General features: G+C 41.2%; 1 protein-coding gene across 2 annotated transcripts in view; it reads right to left on the bottom strand.

The window, feature by feature from the left end:
* Nucleotides 1-7,460: 7,460 nt before the first annotated feature.
* LOC129834290 (sodium- and chloride-dependent glycine transporter 2-like) overlaps nucleotides 7,461-18,658 on the bottom strand; it is a 56,998-nt gene continuing 45,800 nt past the window's right edge. For both annotated transcript variants that reach the window (XM_055899148.1, XM_055899147.1), the window contains 2 exons: nucleotides 16,126-16,293; nucleotides 7,461-11,275 (listed from right to left, as the gene is read on the bottom strand). In XM_055899148.1, the coding sequence (XP_055755123.1) occupies nucleotides 11,120-11,275; nucleotides 16,126-16,293 (324 nt within the window). In that variant the 3' untranslated portion in view covers nucleotides 7,461-11,119. The remainder of the gene's footprint in view (nucleotides 11,276-16,125; nucleotides 16,294-18,658) is intronic.

Below are 18,658 nucleotides of genomic sequence, written 5' to 3'. Positions count from 1 at the left end.
GACGATTGGAGGATTCTAAATTAAAACCAAAAGTCGGCTCATGGGTCTCCCAGTGGCGGCCGGCACAAGTATCAAACCTACATCTGTAGGTCTTATTTATTTAAAGAGCATATTGAAGTGATAAGCAATATGATTTGAAGCAATAGCCGTGCAAAATGCGTTGCTAGGTTAGATACCCGTGCCAGCCGCCACAGGGAGACCCGGTCATCTGTGTGCTCGTCGTCCTCACCAGGGTCTTGACCTCAAATAAAATCACATTTTATTTGTCACATGCACCGAATACAACAGGTGTAGACCTTACAGTGAAATGTTACTTACAAGCCATTAAACAACAATGTAACAACAACAAAATAAAAATAGAAAAATAACAAATAATTAAGGAGCAAAAATACGGTAGCAGCAACATTATTTACAAAAGAAGTAAAAAAAGAGGTTACAAACAACGCAAAAAAACAAACAAAATAGCACAGTTGGTTAGGAGCACGTAAAACGGCACCATTCTTTGGCGTCGTAACCTACTTCAGTGAGAAAATGCTCAGCTTTGATGGCCACTGGCATGCTGGAGAAGTGTGCTCTTCACAGATGAATCTCGGTTTCAACTGTAACGGGCAACTGGCAGACAGCGTGTATGGCGTTGTGTGGGTGAGCGTTTTTGCTGATGTCAACATTGTCAACAGAGTGCCCCATGGTGGCGGTGGGGTTATGCTATGGGCAGGCATAAGCTACAGACAACAAACACAATTGAATTTCATCGAGGGCAATTTGAATGCACAGAGATATCGTGATGAGATCCTGAGTTCCATTGTCTTGCCATTCATCCGCCGCCATCACCTCATGTGTCAGCATGATAATGCACGGCCCCATGTCGCAAGGATCAGTACACAATTCCCCGAAAGCTGAAAATGTCCCAGTTCTTCCATGGCCTGCATACCCACTAGACATGTCACCCATTGTGCACATTTGGGATGCTATGCACCCCCATTCAGTTGGTGGCGACAATACATATTTTGCGTGTAATTCGCCATTAAACCCAAAGAAGACACAATGAGCCATCGTTGATAGGGCATTATAGGAGGACTGAATGTCTTAGGGTGCTCTTGAAAATAGGGATGATATCCTACTTGAATAAGCTAAATGATATATGCAGGTGAATCATGAAAAAGTATCTATCCAAAATATTTCAAGGCACTCTTAGTAGACCATTTACAACCCCTTTATTGATTGGGTAATGCACGGCCAGGATAAAAAAGATGCACCTATACAAGGCTGCTAGACCAGCCTTGATTGAGGGGAGGGTAGGCTATGCTTGTTTTTTTAATCAAATTTAACAAAATAGGGAGAAAGCAATCGTTCTTTTATGTTTTAAAATACGAGATCCACTGGCACGAAAGGAACATCTCTCGTTCCATGGGCACTTTGCATAGTCATGTAGTCACGGCTGGATAGGCTGAGCTTTCGCTCTCAAAATCCATGCAATTACCAACTCCGTTACCGCTAAGACCTCCTTTAGGTGGGTCTTCAAATTTCCCGTTGAGCTCTGCGTGAAATGTTCCCTTTTGTGCTTGTTTTTAAGGACACACCTTAAATATTGCCATTCCTCCCACCTCAACGCAACGAGCTGGAGTGGTAAATTGCCGAACCTTGCACAGGGTAGAAAATGCAAGTATGGAAATGTTTTCATGAAGCAATTTCTAATTAATGTATGTTTGGCAAAACAGAGCCCTTAATCACAAATCTAAAATGCTGGAGTATATAGCCATTTTTTTTTTAAATGCCTCACTGTCCAAACACATATGGAGGGGTGGGGAGTGTATTTACCAAACTCTTGGTCAACAATGCGCCTCCATTTAAAAGTAATTTCTCGGATTAAATCAGATCGCCCCTTTTCAGCTATTGTTAGGATTTATGTTTATGCACTATAGCCCGCTACCATATTGTTTGAAGATGAATATTGTTTTGTTACACATACACACACACGCAAACAATGCAGATGTGTGTGTGTATGTGTGTAAAGACTGACCAACATAGAGGGACAGGCCATAAAAGCTGTGGTCAATCTGGAGAGGGGAGGGGTGCATATCTCTAGGCCAACCAGGGAGGGTAGGGCACTGGACAATACCAAATAAGGAACTGTTTGAGTGTAGAATTGGGGAGGAGACACAAGACGGATCTAATCTACGCAACGATCAGATGTGGACAGATGTGAGCACCAAGGGACTGGGACCAGTCCGAGTGCCAGCATAGGCTGAGCAAAGTTTAAACCGAGCTCAGCCTCTACTATGATAGGCCAACGGACGGGTTGGAACTAAAGCTGTCATAGTATAAAAACTGTTGTATGAGCACATTCCAGAGTTCTCTGTTTTACCCTGGTGGTGATACAGCGAACCCGTATATACGAAAATTGCATTTGTCATTTATTGTTTGCGTTAATTAAACATAATTAAAGAAAGTTAGCAGACCTTGCTTTTTCTTTATCCTGATACCGGATTTGATTAACGCAGCGCTTTCACTATGCACCTTCAAAGGCAATGTTCTCGCATCTATAGCTCCAACGTTGACGTTGATAATGGTTACATTTCTCCAGCCATCCCTCAGCTGTTTGCCAAAACAGATGCCTCGTTGCCTATGTGCGAGGCACATTCACAATATGCATTCACAATATCAAAATATATTGTGTTCAGAATGAGAAGTTCAGAATGAAGAAGTATTATACAATCTTTATTAAGAGCTATCAGTTTATTGTGAAAAACTGCATTTTTATCAGAATGTTTTTTCTGTTTTGTCCTCTTATGTGAGTGATCCATCAAGCACTTTCTAATTATATAGAAATAATTACTCTCAAATTGAAAAATCATTACACTACAGTACCAGTCAAAAGTTTGGACACACCTACTCATTCAAGGGTTTTTCTTTATTTTCAGACATCAAAACTATGAAATAACACATATGGACTCATGTAGTAACCAAAAATAGTGTTAAACAAATCAAAATATAGTTTATATTTGAGATTTTTCAAAGTAGCCACCCTTTGCATTGATGACACTCTTGGCATTCTCTCAACCAGCTTCACCTGGAATGCTTTTGGCTGCTTTTCCTTCACTCTCTCTGCTTTAGGTACAATGCCAGGAGCCGCTTGTGGATTTTAAAGCTCTAACGCAGTTCCACCTCCGACACCATCAAAACATAATCTATGCGAATGTCGGCTAATGCGGATAGGCTTGAATTGGGCACTAAGGGTATACAGTGTTTGTTTACATATACTTTGTTTACAAACATGGGAGGAAAACAGGCTTATATGTCGGGTTCTGATGGGGTAAGACAGGTGAACTAAGCTCATGAGGTATTTATAATTTATATTCTTCAAGAATCAATGTGTACATGTCATTAATTTAGTCCAAGAAGGGATGTACTGTAGCAACTGATGATTGGCCCTTTAATGCAAATGAACAGAATGATTAACTTAAATACACTGCTCAAAAATATAGGGAACACTTAAACAACACAATGTAACTCCAAGTCAATCACACTTCTGTGAAATCAAACTGTCCACTTAGGAAGCAACACTGATTGACAATAAATTTCACATGCTGTTGTGCAAATGGAATAGACAAAAGGTGGAAATTATAGGCAATTAGCAAGACACCCCCCAAAACAGGAGTGATTCTGCAGGTGGTGACCACAGACCACTTCTCAGTTCATATGCTTCCTGGCTGATGTTTTGGTCACTTTTGAATGCTGGCGGTGCTCTCACTCTAGTGGTAGCATGAGACGGAGTCTACAACCCACACAAGTGGCTCAGGTAGTGCAGTTCATCCAGGATGGCCCATCAATGCGAACTGTGGCAAAAAGGTTTGCTGTGTCTGTCAGCGTAGTGTCCAGAGCATGCAGGCGCTACCAGGAGACAGGCCAGTACATCAGGAGACGTGGAGGAGGCCGTAGGAGGGCAACAACCCAGCAGCAGGACCGCTACCTACGCCTTCGTGCAAGAAGGTGCACTGCCAGAGCCCTGCAAAATGACCTCCAGCAGGCCACAAATGTGCATGTGTCAGCATATGGTCTCACAAGGGGTCTGAGGATCTCATCTCGGTACCTATTGGCAGTCAGGCTACCTCTGGCGAGCACATGGAGGGCTGTGCGGCCCCACAAAGAAATGCCACCCCACACCATGACTGACCCATCGCCAAACCGGTCATGCTGGAGGATGTTGCAGGGAGCAGAACGTTCTCCACGGCGTCTCCAGACTCTGTCACGTCTGTCACATGTGCTCATGTGCTCAGTATGAACCTGCTTTCATCTGTGAAGAGCACAGGGCGCCAGTGGCGAATTTGCCAATCTTGGTGTTCTCTGGCAAATGCCAAACGTCCTGCACGGTGTTGGGCTGTAAGCACAACCCCCACCTGTGGACGTCGGGCCCTCATACCACCCTCACGGAGTCTGTTTCTGACCGTTTGAGCAGACACATGCACATTTGTGGCCTGCTGGAGGTCATTTTGCAAGGCGCTGGCAGTGCACCTCCTTGCACAAAGGCGGAGGTAGCGGTCCTGCTGCTGGGTTGTTGCCCTCCTACGGCCTCCTCCACGTCTCCTGATGTACTGGCCAGTCTCCTGGTAGCGCCTGCATGCTCTGGACACTACGCTGACAGACACAGCAAACCTTTTTGCCACAGTTCGCATTGATGTGCCATCCTGGATGAAATGCACTACCTGAACCACTTGTGTAGGTTGTAGACTCCGTCTCATGCTACCACTAGAGTGAGAGCACCGCCAGCATTCAAAAGTGACCAAAACATCAGCCAGGAAGCATAGGAACTGAGAAGTGGTCTGTGGTCACCACCTGCAGAATCACTCCTGTTTTGGGGGGTGTCTTGCTAATTGCCTATAATTTCCACGTTTTGTCTATTCCATTTGCACAACAGCATGTGAAATTTATTGTCAATCAGTGTTGCTTCCTAAGTGGACAGTTTGATTTTACAGAAGTGTGATTGACTTGGAGTTACATTGTGTTGTTTAAGTGTTCCCTTTATTTTTTTGAGCAGTGTATAAACCACCTCAAATTCCAATTGGTCTTGATAAGAAATATGATATTCAATATAAAATGCATTTAAATGTATTCCTATCAGGAAGTCAAATGTAGGGAGAGAATTCACAATGTGCTAAATTCATTATTATTGCTATTAGGCCGGCTATATACGTTTTGTGTGCAAAGTTGGATGTTCTTCAAGGTCTGTTGACCTTCTAAACTCATAAGATTAAGAATGAAAGATTTCCTTGTCAAAAGTGTAGGCCTACTGGCAGCGACGTGCACAGCATGGCCCACATGTCTTCACTCACTGACGTCCCAGAGAACTTAACTGATGGTAAAACAAACAGGCAGACAGTCAGGGCAAGAGAGCAGGGTAGGCTGCTGCAGTCAGAATGTTGAAGCTAGAATGACACTGAAAGCATAGCCCTGTTCAGAAACATCGAAGAGTCAAATCCTTCTTGACCGTACCCTTGATGAGATCTGACATGATGAGTTTGGTGAAAGCAAATGGGGGGATATTGGTCTTTCATCCATCCAGGCTTGTGAGACTGGTGATTGCCACAAGGAAGTAAGGATGCATTCTGAAGTAGTTATAGTACAATATGCAATATTTACAGGTGATCCTTTTCAAATAATAATAGGCCTCTTGCCATTGATTCTTGAAGAATATAACTTATAAACGCTTCATGAGTTTAGTACAGCCACAACGTACCCCATTGTCACAACCGGGTACATTTCAAAGCTGCCACCTCGATGGTGCCACCTGTCAATGATTCTAGAAGGTGGGATAATTATGATTACACTTGTAAGATATCCTGAATTACTCTTGCAGCCCATACACTTGGTTTGCCATGAAGACAGTACTAAACTTAATGGAGTATTTTTCTAGGGTATATAACACTACCTAAGAGACCTGTGGTATAGGTAGAAAAAATGTTATTACCTGAGCACGTGTTCATAAATGACTAATCCACAGACTAAAGGGTCAATCTGGGATTGTAATCTGGGATTGTTTACAAAATCGAACACTAGAATGTGAGATGTAATCTACACCTCTACATGAGGCTGATAGAAGTCCTTATTATTTTGTTTCATGATTTCAATTCGAGGGTAATTATTTATATGTAGCCTACACTTTCTCGTTCTGAACTTCTATGCTTGAGTGGGACGGGTGTGCCTTCGTGACAGTGATGGAGAGCAGCTGCTCACCGATTTGACAGCTCCAACACAATCACACCTCAGACACAGCCAAAACATCAGCTATGCGGGTGTCAGCCATCACCGGTTAACGTTTGACCTGGTTAGGAGCTGTATTCAATCCGCCATAGTGGAGACTGCATCCACAGTAAATGCTGCGTATTTCAACCTGAAATTACATTCTCATTTTCTATTATGAAATCTGTAACGCTTCAGCTTTACAGATTGAATAGAGCCCCTAATCTAGGCCCAACTGTCTTACCCCAACAGAACCCCAAAAATAGCTGCTTGTTTTACGCCATTGCTTGAAACTACATCTGTATATTTGAGAGGTTATATTTCTCCAGCCCGATCTCTCAGCCAAAGAAAGTGGCGGGGTGCTGCTTTGTTGTCGTTGAATCCCAGATTACCCCCATTAAGAAGACATGAGGATTTCAGTGATCCATATTCTCTGCAATTTGGAGAATATAGTATTGAAATCAGTAACGTCACCACAGATGGTTTCTTTGCTTTTGAATACAAAGCAACTCCTTAAGCTTGGCTGATTCCTTGACAGTGGCATTGAGGATAAAAAATAGCTCAATAAACATCTGCAGCATTTCTGCTTCCGTGCTTTTCAAAACAAGTCACTTTTTTGCTACTGACTGAAGCTGAAGCGTTAGATTCTGCAATAGAAATTGAAAGGTAATTTCCGATTGAACCGACATGCAGGGTTTACGGTGAATGCAGTCTCCACTAAAGTGGAAACATTGCCCTTCAATTATAAAGCACGCTGTACAGCTTAACTTCAGTGATGCGGATTGAAGAGAGCCCCTAATTTCCTCACCTTTGATCATGTATTTATTTTTCTTTAGATATACATGCCATCATGCCTTGGCACAGTCACGCTCAAATGAGATATTTTGAATTTTGAAGTGTAAAAGTTGGAGCGATAGCTGTGGAGAGGAAGAAGGACAGAGAAAGAGATACAAACGTGTCCACTGTTTATAGCGCCACCATGTGGCCAGCAGTACATTCAGCAGGTGAACGCAGGTAGCTAGAGTTCCATTACTGAAATCTGCATGGCAGCTTCATTGATAGTTTCACTTGAAATACAAATTTAAATGAATGGCTGTTCTTGTCTGTGGATTTTAAACAACAGATGTTGGCAGTTATAAAAGTGAATGAGCAATTAAACATAATGATTTTTGGATACTGGTGAATGTCATTTCTCCCCCAAAAAAGCCACACAATACTTCAAGTTGAAAACAATGACATTTATAGATTTATAGGTTATACATTTCATGATATAATAGCGATATATTATTATTATTGGCAAAGATACTGTACTCCAATTGCATTTCTATACATAAATACAAAATGTGAGGTAGGGCCTCAATGATTGATGATTTTCAAAATAAATAATTAATTTCGCATATATTTGCATATGCTAAATATCTTTTTCTATCTGTCACAGAATTCAGAACATATCTTTATATTATATATATCTATTCTCTATTTTCAAACCAAAGGATGGCATGGGCTGTTGGAGGCACATATCTATATCCATAGGCAGCAGTACCTCACATTAGAACACACATAAATAAATGACATTACCCAAGTAATTAGACATTTAACCTATGCATTCATAGGTCCACAATAAAGTGCCAAAAAGACACGACATACATAACAATAGGGATATACCGGTACCATATGAGACAGACAATACTTCTTGAGTTACATACAATATTTTACTATTAGAGGACACCTATAAGGTCAATGGTTACCTGAAGATGTTTTGTAACATATTGGAAAACATTAAGGATCACTAGGTGGGATATGAATGGCAGTATCTCAATCTCCTAAACGCAAATAGCAAGTTTTTTGTATTTTTTTTTTGTGTATTTTTTCAGAACCCTATGTTCTGATAAAAAAGTTGTTCTCCTTCTTTGGTTACCTACTGCCCAAAGTTGACCCACAGGTATAGCAATGGAAAGTTTATTATTTTGCATTGTTCTTTGTGAAGGAAAATACCGGGGTAAACTATAACCCTGGTTTGTCAGTGCTTTGAGGAACATAAAAGCACGCTAAAGGAGACATGCAAGTGGGAGAGGGGGAGAAGGGGGGAGAGGAGGAAGCAGAAGGGAGAGAGCATACATGGACACGGAAGCACGGGAACACAAACAGCACAAGCTAGCTTTCTAACATTTCATTTCCTGTTCAATCCTGTTGAAAACAGAAAGCTAATCCCCATTTCCTCAACGAAAGCATCAAATTGGCTACACAAGGACAGAGCTATTCCAAGCAGCACCAACATTTACATTTGACACTTTAGCCATTTAGCAGACGCTTTTATCCAGAGCGACTTACAGGAGCAATTCGGGGTAAGTGCCTTGCTTAAGGGCACATCGGCAGATGTTTTACCTAGACCAGGGATTCGAAGCAGCGACCTTTCGGTTACTGGCCCAACACTCTTAACCGCTAGGCTATCTGACGCCCCTACATGAATTGTTAGTTGTTGGCCCAGCGCAAACGTTACAATCTATCACATCGCAATTTTTTTCTCTTTCTCTCTTTCTTTCTCTCGCACTCTGTCATTGGAAGATAATGGATCATGTGTATACAGGAGTGTACATAGTCGTGATGCACACAAGGATGCACACTGAGATATAAATAATAATTTAAAAAACTGACTTGCTTGTTTAGTCATTCTTGCCTTCAAGTGAGTGACTGTCAAACAAACACATTATTGGTACTGTTATTTTTCTCACGCGCAACAGAACCGTCCCTAGTCTTTAGGGGGGCCCTATGCTGAATTTTTGTTGGGGGACCCCCACCTGACGGGCAAAACATTTTAGGGGCCCCCATGTTGATGATGGGGATAACTTTCATTTGTTTTATAGTTCATTTCCTGCAATTCCACAGATTTTGCAATGGGGCGTAGCGAAAATGTTGCCGTTTTAAAGTAAGTTTGCTGCAATTCTACAGATTTTGACCCAATTTAAAAATAAAGAAAAACCCTTGAATAAGTAGGTGTGTCCAAACTTTTGACTGGTACTATATATATATATAGTATGTGTTGGGCCAAGAGTGTTGAGTGTTGGGCCAAGAGTGTTGGGCCATATATATATATATATATATGTGTTATATATGATATTTGTTACTGTCAAACTATATATATATAGTTTGACAGTAACAAATATCATCTATGAAAATGAACCATAATGTCAGTACATACTGCATAATTCCTAGGCAGTTCAATTTACTTGTAATGCCTATTTTATAAAAGCTAAAAAATAATATATATCATAATGTGCCATAGGTCAGAGTCTGATGAATACCAATGTTTCTCAGTCTGTCAATTACATTTTTTTGTGCCTTTTTGTTTGTGGAGGAGTTTCCATTATCACTATACACAAAGATAGAAGAATAAAACAATCACACACACACACACGCATGCACACACACACACACCTCCATAGGGAGTAGTCCAGATGTAGTGGAGATGTCGAGAGCTCCAAGTTCCTCTGTGTACACATCACTTTTGGAATTAACATGGTTCACATACACCCACACAGTTGTGAAGAGGGCACGACAATGCCTCTTCCCCATCAGGGGGCTGAAAAGATTTGGCACGGGCCCTCGGATCCTCAAAAAGTTCAACAGCTGCACCTCGACTGGCTGCATCACCGCTTGGCACGGCAACTGCAAGGCGCCCGACCGCAAGGCGCTACAGAGGGCGGTGAATATTGCCCAGTACATAACTGGGGCCGAGCTCTCTTCCATCCAGGACCACTACACCAGGCGTTGTCAGTGGAAGGATACAAAAATTGTCACAGCCATAGACACAAGCCATAGACTGTTCTCTCTGCTTCCACACGGAAAGCAGTAACAGTGCACTGTTACCGTCTGGAATCAACAAGACCCTGAACAGCTTCTACCCCCCCAAGCCATAAGACTGATGAACAAGACTGCTAAATATCTAAATGAACTGGCTACCCGGACTATCTGCATTGATCCTTTGTTGCACTAACTCTCTTGCACTGACTCTTGCACTGACTTTGCACACACACTTACACTGGCACCCCAACACACACAGACACACACACACTACATATGCACACACACACACATAACACACACACACATGCATACTGACGCCACAGTCACTTTACCCCTACCTATATATACAAAGCTACCTCAATTACCTCGTACCCATCGTCTCGGTACTGGAACTCCCTTTACATAGCCATAATACTATTACTCGTTACTGTTATACGTTAATCCCTGTGCATTTATTCCTTGTCGCTATTCCTATTACATTGTTTTTATCTTTATCTTAAATTCTGCATTGTTGGAAAAGGACCCGTAAGTAAGCATTTCACTGTTTGTCTATGAAGCATGTGACACATACAATTTGATTATATTTTTTTTTGTCATGTGCAGTCGAATATTGCCGTTGCAACATTGTGACACAGTACACATTTTTTCTTTTGGAATAGAGATCCCCTCAGAAAGAAACGGTTCTGGAGTAATGGCTGTGCATGGGCAGGAGGCAGAGGACAGACCATTCTCAAGTCAGGGGTTAGGGAGAGAAAGGGAAGGGTATAATATGGGTGCCTGCCAGAGAAAGCAATGTTGGGAGAGGAGGGCAGCCCCACTTTGCTATAGAGTGGAGAAGAAATAAGAAGGGAGCAGGAGAGGTGGACAGTAGACCTGGGGGGAAAAAAGTGGAGGATGTGTTGGCTTGCTTTTCTCGCACCCACATTGAATGGAGAGAGGAAGGAGAGGAGAGATGAAGTGAAGTGGAGAACAGGAAAAAAAGAAGGAATAAGTGGAGGAGAGGGCAGTGGTAGGCTGCTGCCCTCTCTCTTCCCCGGTGATCCTGCTGAAGTGGTGGTGGTGGTAGTAGTGGAGGCTGCTACTGGTAGGTGCCCAGCTGGAAATCTTTGGGGGGCAGTTTGAGGCCCAGGGAGTTGGATCCATGGGGGTCCATCATGTTCTTGTAGCGCTCCCCTCTATGCTTTGCCAGGAAGGGACCCCAGTCGGGCTGAGGGGAGCACACCAGCCTCAGACGCTGTGGAGGGGTCACACACTTGTTTTAAAATATTACATAATAGTATCAATCAAGTTGCAGAAGGTCAAGGGTAGGGTTGGGTAGAATAAATTACAGTAGGACCCTCCTGAGAGATATGAAAATGTTGGGAATGGCAGTTGTTCGTAACACTGAAATGTCTAACTTTGAAATTCACTTAAATTCTCTAGGGTAGGGGGCAGCATTCGGAATTTTGGATGAAATGCATGCCCAAATTAAACTGCCTGCTTCTCGGGCCCAGAAGATACGATATGCATATAACGGGTAGATTTGGATAGAAAACACTCTAAAGTTTCCAAAACTGTTAAAATACTGTCTGTGAGTATAACAGAACTGATTTGGCAGGCGAAAACCTGAGAAAAATCCATTCAGGAAGTTTTTTTATTTTTATGGTTTTGTAGTTTTCTATTCAATGCCATTACAGTATCCATTGACTTAGGACTCAAATTGCAGGCTTGTATCCTGAAAGATGAGGAAGTAAGAGCAGTCTGAATGAGTGGACCCTAAAGTGTCACAGAGCTTTTTCATGCGTGACACCGAGAGAGTGCGTTTCTTGTTTACCTTTTAAATTGACGACGTTATTGTCCGGTTGAAATATTATAGATTATTTAGGCTAAAAACAACCTGAGGATTGAATATAAACATCGTTTGACATGTTTCTATGAACTTTACGGATACAATTTAGATTTTTTTGTCTTCCTGTTTTGACTGCGTTTGAACCTGTGGATTACTGAAGAAAACGCGTGAACAAAACGGAGGTTTTTGGATATAAAGAGACTTTATCGAACAAAAGGAACATTTATTGAGTAAATGAATGTCTGCTGAGTGCAACCATATGAAGATCATCAAAGGTAAGGGATTCATTTTATCTCTATTTCTGACTTGTGTAACTGTTCTACTTGGCTGGTTACTGTTTGTAATGATTTGTCTAGTGGGCTATGTTCTCAAATAATCGTAAGGTATGCTTTCACCGTCAAGCATTTTTTTAACTTCTTGATGATAGGGTGCAGAATTTTCACTTAGGTAAAAATAGCGTGCGCAATTTCAACTTCGTGCTACTCATCCCCAGAATATAAGATATGCATCTAATTAGTAGATTTGGATAGAAAACACTCTGAAGTTTCTAAAACTGTTTGAATCATATCTGTAAGTATAACAGAACTTATATAGCAGTCAAAACCCTGAGGACTAACTTTTTTATTGTTAAGTTCCTCTATGTTCAATGGATTGTTTTGGGCAAACCAGAATTCTAATCAGTAAATGCGCAGTTTCTACTGCTTCCACTGGATGTCGCCATTGTATGGAAAATGGTTAAGGTTTTTTCTTAGTGAGGTGAACAAGATATTGACCCGGAAGTGGAGGGACGTCGTTTGTTTATGTTTGAGATTTGGGCAAGACGTGAAATGTTCCGTGAGTTTGTTGATATCCTGTATTGAAAACAGATTGACCTGTCTTCAATTTGATCGATTATTAACGTTTACAAATACCTTAAGCTGTATTACAAAAGTACTTTGAAATGTTTTGGCAAAGTTTAGAGGTAATTTTTTTTAGATATTGTGTCGTGATTTTGTTCAAATTGAACGCTGTTTTTCCTGGTACAACGGCGCCAAATAAATGGACAATTTGGATATATATGGATGGAATTAATCGAACAAAAAGGACCATTTGTGATGTTTATGGGACATATTGGAGTGCCAACAAAAGAATCTCGTCAAAGGTAATGCATGTTTTATATTTTATATTAGCGTTTTGAGTAGCGCTAGCATGGTTGAAATAGGCTACACTCTCTTGTTTACATTGGGCTATCATCAGATAATAGCATCTTATGCTTTCGCCGAAAAGCCTTTTTGAAATCTGACATGTTGGCTGGATTCACAACGAGTGTAGCTTTAATTTGATATCTTATATGTGTGATTTAATCAAGTTTAATTTTATATAATTTTTTTGAATTTGGCGCTCTACATTTTGACATGGCTGTTGGGACGCAAGCGTCCCATCTATCCCAGAGAGGTTAATCTAACACCGTGGTTGGATTCACAAGAAGTTCATCTTTAAACCTATGTAAAATATGTTTTGTTTTCTGAATTTTTATAATGAGTATTTCTGTATTTGAATTTGGCGCCCAGCAGTTTCACTGGCTGTTGAAGAGGTGGGACGCTAACATCTCACGTACCCAAGAGAGGTTAAAAAACGCATCAAACCTTTATAGAAAATATTGATTGAACATACAGTATATGTGCTTTATAATCATTTGCCAGATACTGTAAATCTCTTAAGGCTCTGATTAAGGACATTTTGCTCAAACTTACTGTATGTGAGTACAGTTGCATACACATGCACGCACATACAGCTGAAACACTTTGATTGTGTGATGTAGGGAACTTCAACAAGCACAGCATGGGACTGCTAAGTGTCTGTGTTTCTTGTGTCGACCCGCCACCAGTATCAGAGGACCAGGGCTGATATTTCACTTTACTGCACGTTAGAAAATGGATCTCTGACATCAAACACTTCTGTGTGCCTGCCAAATGCCACCCTATCCCCTATTTAGTGCACTACTTTTGACAAGGGCCCATAGGGAGACAGGAAGGCCATAGTGAGTTCATAGTCACGATTGCAGAGGGATTGTGTGGACTGTTTGTTTATGTAACCTGTATGAGATGTGCAAAGAAATATTATTATACTACAGTAGAACCCCAAAGATACGAACCTCAGAGTTGTCAACCGAACAGGCAATATCAAACTGGGACATGTACCTCTTGGCAATAGGGGGTGCTATTTGCACTATGTAATAATTTCGTTCCCAAATTAAACTGCCTCGTACTCAATTCTTGCTCGTACAATATACATGTTATTATTACTATTGGATAGAAAACACTCTCTAGTTTCTAAAACCGTTTGAATTATTTCTCTGAGTGAAACAGAACTCATTCTGCAGCACATTTCCTGTCAGGGAGTGAGATTTCAGAAATCGAGGTCCCTGTTCTGAGGCCAGTTTATAAGTCCCCATGTAAGCCATTGGGCTACATGCACTGCATATGCCTTCCTCTAGATGTCAGTAAGCGGGGAGAATTTGAATGGAGTGGATTGCGCAATCTGGGCCACTATAAATGATCATGGAACGGATGTACCATTCTTTTCAACTGGGCATCTGGCGCAAGAAGACATCACAATGGCGTCCTGCAAACGCTTTCGTTTTAGTAGTTCTATATCTCCGGTCATGTTTTTATTCGTTATAGGTGTTAAAGACATCATAAGGTAGTTAATTTAAACCGACTTATAGCAGTTTATAGCAGTTTATTGCGATTTTCCTGGATTTCTTTGTGATGTGCTTTCACGAGTTGGACACCTCTCCAGTGGGTGGCTAACGTTAGCGGCTATTTCGACAGGACAAGAGGACATCTTTCAAACCAAAGATGATTGTTCTGGAGAAAGGACACCTTGCCCAAGATTCTGATGGAAGCTCAGCTAATAGTAAGCAGTCTTTATGCTGTTAATTCGTACTTATGTTGACAAATGTCAAATAATAATTCTGCCATGAATTATGGTGCGGTCTCGCTTTAGCGCACGCTGTATTGCGCAGTAACGTTAATTTTAAAAATCTAACACAGCGATTGCATTAAGAACTAATTTATCTTTCATTTGCTGTCCAACTTGTATTTTTTAGTAAAGTTTATGAATAGTTTTCGATTAGAATAGGTGCCTCTCCAAGATGGCGCCGGACAGATTGCTTGAAGTTTTGGCCACTAATCACATTGTATAACCACGATTTGTGCCGCTAATTATGCACATTTTCGAACAAACTCTATATGCATTGTGTAATATGATGTTATAGGACTGTCATCTGATGAATTCTGAGAAGGTTAGTGAAAAAACTAATATCTTTTGGTGGTTTATACGTTATCGCTATGTTTGGCTTGAATCAATGCTGTTGTGATGTTTGCTATTGTGGTAAGCTAATATAACGCTATATTGTGTTTTCGCTGTAAAACACTTAGAAAATCTGAAATATTGTCTGGATTCACAAGATCTGTGTCTTTCAATTGCTGTACGCTGTGTATTTTTAAGAAATGTTTTATGATGAGTAATTATGTAATACACGTTGCTCTCTGTAGTTATTCTAGTCGCTTTGGTGAGAGTTGTGATGGTGGCTGCAATGGTAAACTATGATTTATACCTGAAATATGCACATTTTTCTAACAAAACATATGCTATACAATAAATATGTTATCAGACTGTCATCTGATGAAGTTGTTTCTTGGTTAGTGGCTATTTATATCTTTATTTGGTCGAATTTGTGATAGCTACTGATGGAGTAAAAAACTGGTGGAGTAAAAAAAGTGGTGTCTTTTGCTAACGTGGTTAGCTAATAGATTTACATATTGTGACTTCCCTGTAAAACATTTTAAAAATCAGAAATGATGGCTGGATTCACAAGATGTGTATCTTTCATCTGTTGTCTTGGACTTGTGATTTAATGATATTTAGATGCTAGTATTTACCTGTGACGCTATGCTAGGCTATGCTAGTCAGCTTTTTTACTGATGGGGGTGCTCCCGGATCCGGGTTTGGGAGGAATTAGAGGTTAAATACCAAAAAACGAACTTCTGTATGCTACAGACAAAATGTAAATGTTGCTTACATCTGCTAAAAACACATAATTATTTACAGTCCAAAAAACATTTCTTATCCCAGGACATTTAAATAAGTGACTATCCACAAAAATATAGGAAAAGGAGCAGATCTGCATATATCTGAAGTGTATTTATGGGACATACAAACAGGCTTACAGTACATGTGTGCACGTGTGTGGTATTGTGTCCCATACATACCTCCTTGAAGCTGCCCGGGGCCAAGTGCATTTTGATGACAAACATGATTGGGATCCAGATGACAGAACACACCACCATCAGCCAGCCCATCACCATGGACCAGGGGGGGTAGGTGTAGTCCTCATAGGTCATCACCTTCCACTGGTACAGACTCAGCCCCAGGATACCCTGCAGGGAGAGAGAGCAGCAAAAGGAGAAGAGAGGAGGGTTAGGAACGAGAGTAGAATCGCGGAGGAGGGGAGATGGAGAAGTGAATGAGGCGGAGGAGGACAGAAGAGAAGTGAATTATAGTGAGCCGAGGAAGTGAAGGAGGTGGAAGAAAGAGGATGATCAAAAACAGGAAAAAGAGGACTAACAGATAAGGAAAGGAAGGATAAGGAGGGTAAGATGAGGAAGGTAAGGGGCGAAGGAGGGGAAAGGGAGAAGAGGAGAAAGAAGAGGAGTACAAGATTAGGCATGCACTCTGCATCCCAGAGGTTCCCGGAGTAATTTGTAACCGCCTATAGAGGGGCGGACTGGCTGGGGAGAGCAGTAGGCTCGAGCTATAGGAGTGTTGTTTGTCAGTTACGCTCAGCTGTTAAGGCAAGAGACCTTCTAGCAAACTAGTAATGCCACTGTAACACCTTCCAATGTGGTGAAACATACACTGAGCCCCACAAAACATTAAGGACACCTGCTCTTTCCGTGACAGACTGACCAGGTGAAAGCGATGATCCCTTATTGATGTCACTTGTTAAATCCACTTCAATCAGTGTAGATGAAAGGGAAGGGGACAGGTTAAAGAAGGAATTTTAAGGCTTGAGACAATTGAGACATCGATTGTGTATCTGTGCGATTCAGAGGGAGAATGAGCAAGACAAAATATTTAACTGCCTTTGAACAAGGTATGGTAGTAGGTGCCAGATGCACTGGTTTGTGTCAAGAACGGCAACGCTGCTGGGTTTTTCACGCTCAACAGTTTCCTGTGTGTATCAAGAATGGTCCAGCACCCAAAGGACATCCAGCAAACTTGACACAACTGTGGGAAGCTTTGGAGTCAACATGTGCCACCATCCCTCCTCTGGTTACATTGACTTCAATACAAAACCTAGGAAGCTCCTCAGCCCCATCCATAGACCTACATGGTAATTATGGCGACTTCCAGAGGACGAAGCTTTTGCAGTATGAACTAACTTGTTGTCCATCCAATCAAAGGATCAGAGAATTAACTTACTACTACGCATGTGTGATTTAGAAGCTTGTTGAGTTGGTGACATCGGTGGATAGATTGAGATTGTAATAGTTGAGCATTTTTCTGATATTATTAGGGATGTAGCAATTCCAACTATCTCTCACAGTCTCACGTCAGAATTAAACGTTCATCCATGTTTCTCAAACTTTTAATGTCGAAGTTGTTACAAACGTCAAAGTTCAAAGTGTTTAAGATTAAGTTTAGGCATTATCTCCTATCTTAAGGTTAGGCATTAACTCTGTGGGATAGACTTAAAACAAAAATCGCAAAAACAACTTCCTATCACTGAATTCGCACTTGCAACCTTCGGAATCCGAGGCAGAGGCTTCTGCTCACCCGCCATCCATCCACAACGCCCTAGCAAAAGGTAGCGGCTCTCACTGTTGCCCCTAGCGGCCGGTTTTCACGTTATCTCCCGACGTCCTCAGCCATGGATGGACGTCGAATACTTACATGTATCAGGGGGTGACCTGGTTGAGCGATTCGCCAATATGCATCGGCCCCAGTTCAAATGTTTAAGAAATGAGTGCATTGGTCCGCAGGAACCCAAACCGATCCAAATGTAGCATGCATCGGTCAGAAAATCTATTCAAACGTAGGAATCGTCAGTTCACCATTTTTTTTGTTGCTCATATTATTGTCTTTATACCTTTCGGAAAATACCTCTCATCTTTTGTGAAACTGTCCTCTCCTTCAGTGTTGAACTAAGCATGTAGACAGCAATTCATCTACAAGTCATTTTGCATGCCGAACAACCTCTCGGTGGGCTATTCCTGATCTTGCACATCTGCGCGGCACCTTCAGCATTCGAATGCTTGTGAAATGGCGTGTGCAATATAAGGCTTTGTTAGTCGAGTGACAACCAATGTAAATTGATAAGTGATTGTTAACAAATGCGCTGTTGAAAATTGTGTTTGAACGGAATAAAAGTAGCTATAGCCTACCTGCTGATCAGGGCTTACATTCGATTTTATTTCGATATTTCAGTTTCACCATCAGAAATAGTTGTCGTAGTTGTGCTTTAAACAACCAGTGTTTAGATATACAGGGTCAATTTTTTTTTTTTTTTTTTTTTTTTTTTTTTTTTTAATTCTGCATCATTTCCATTCCCCCATATTTTTTTGGGTAAATATATGTATCCATACACGTATGCATACATATACACATATATACATACACATACCTATATAGACATACATACTTTTTTAAAGAATATGCCTTTATTATTATTCCCCGCGACCCTACCACCAATCCCCCAATTGGAGTAAACTTATAAACACTTCTGCTTTTACCTTCAATTTC

The sequence above is a fragment of the Salvelinus fontinalis genome, chromosome 35 (genome assembly GCF_029448725.1).
Source record: "Salvelinus fontinalis isolate EN_2023a chromosome 35, ASM2944872v1, whole genome shotgun sequence".
Taxonomy (NCBI): domain Eukaryota; kingdom Metazoa; phylum Chordata; class Actinopteri; order Salmoniformes; family Salmonidae; genus Salvelinus; species Salvelinus fontinalis.
Note: the sequence above shows the minus strand (reverse complement) of the source record. Positions and strands in the feature narration are given on the sequence as shown.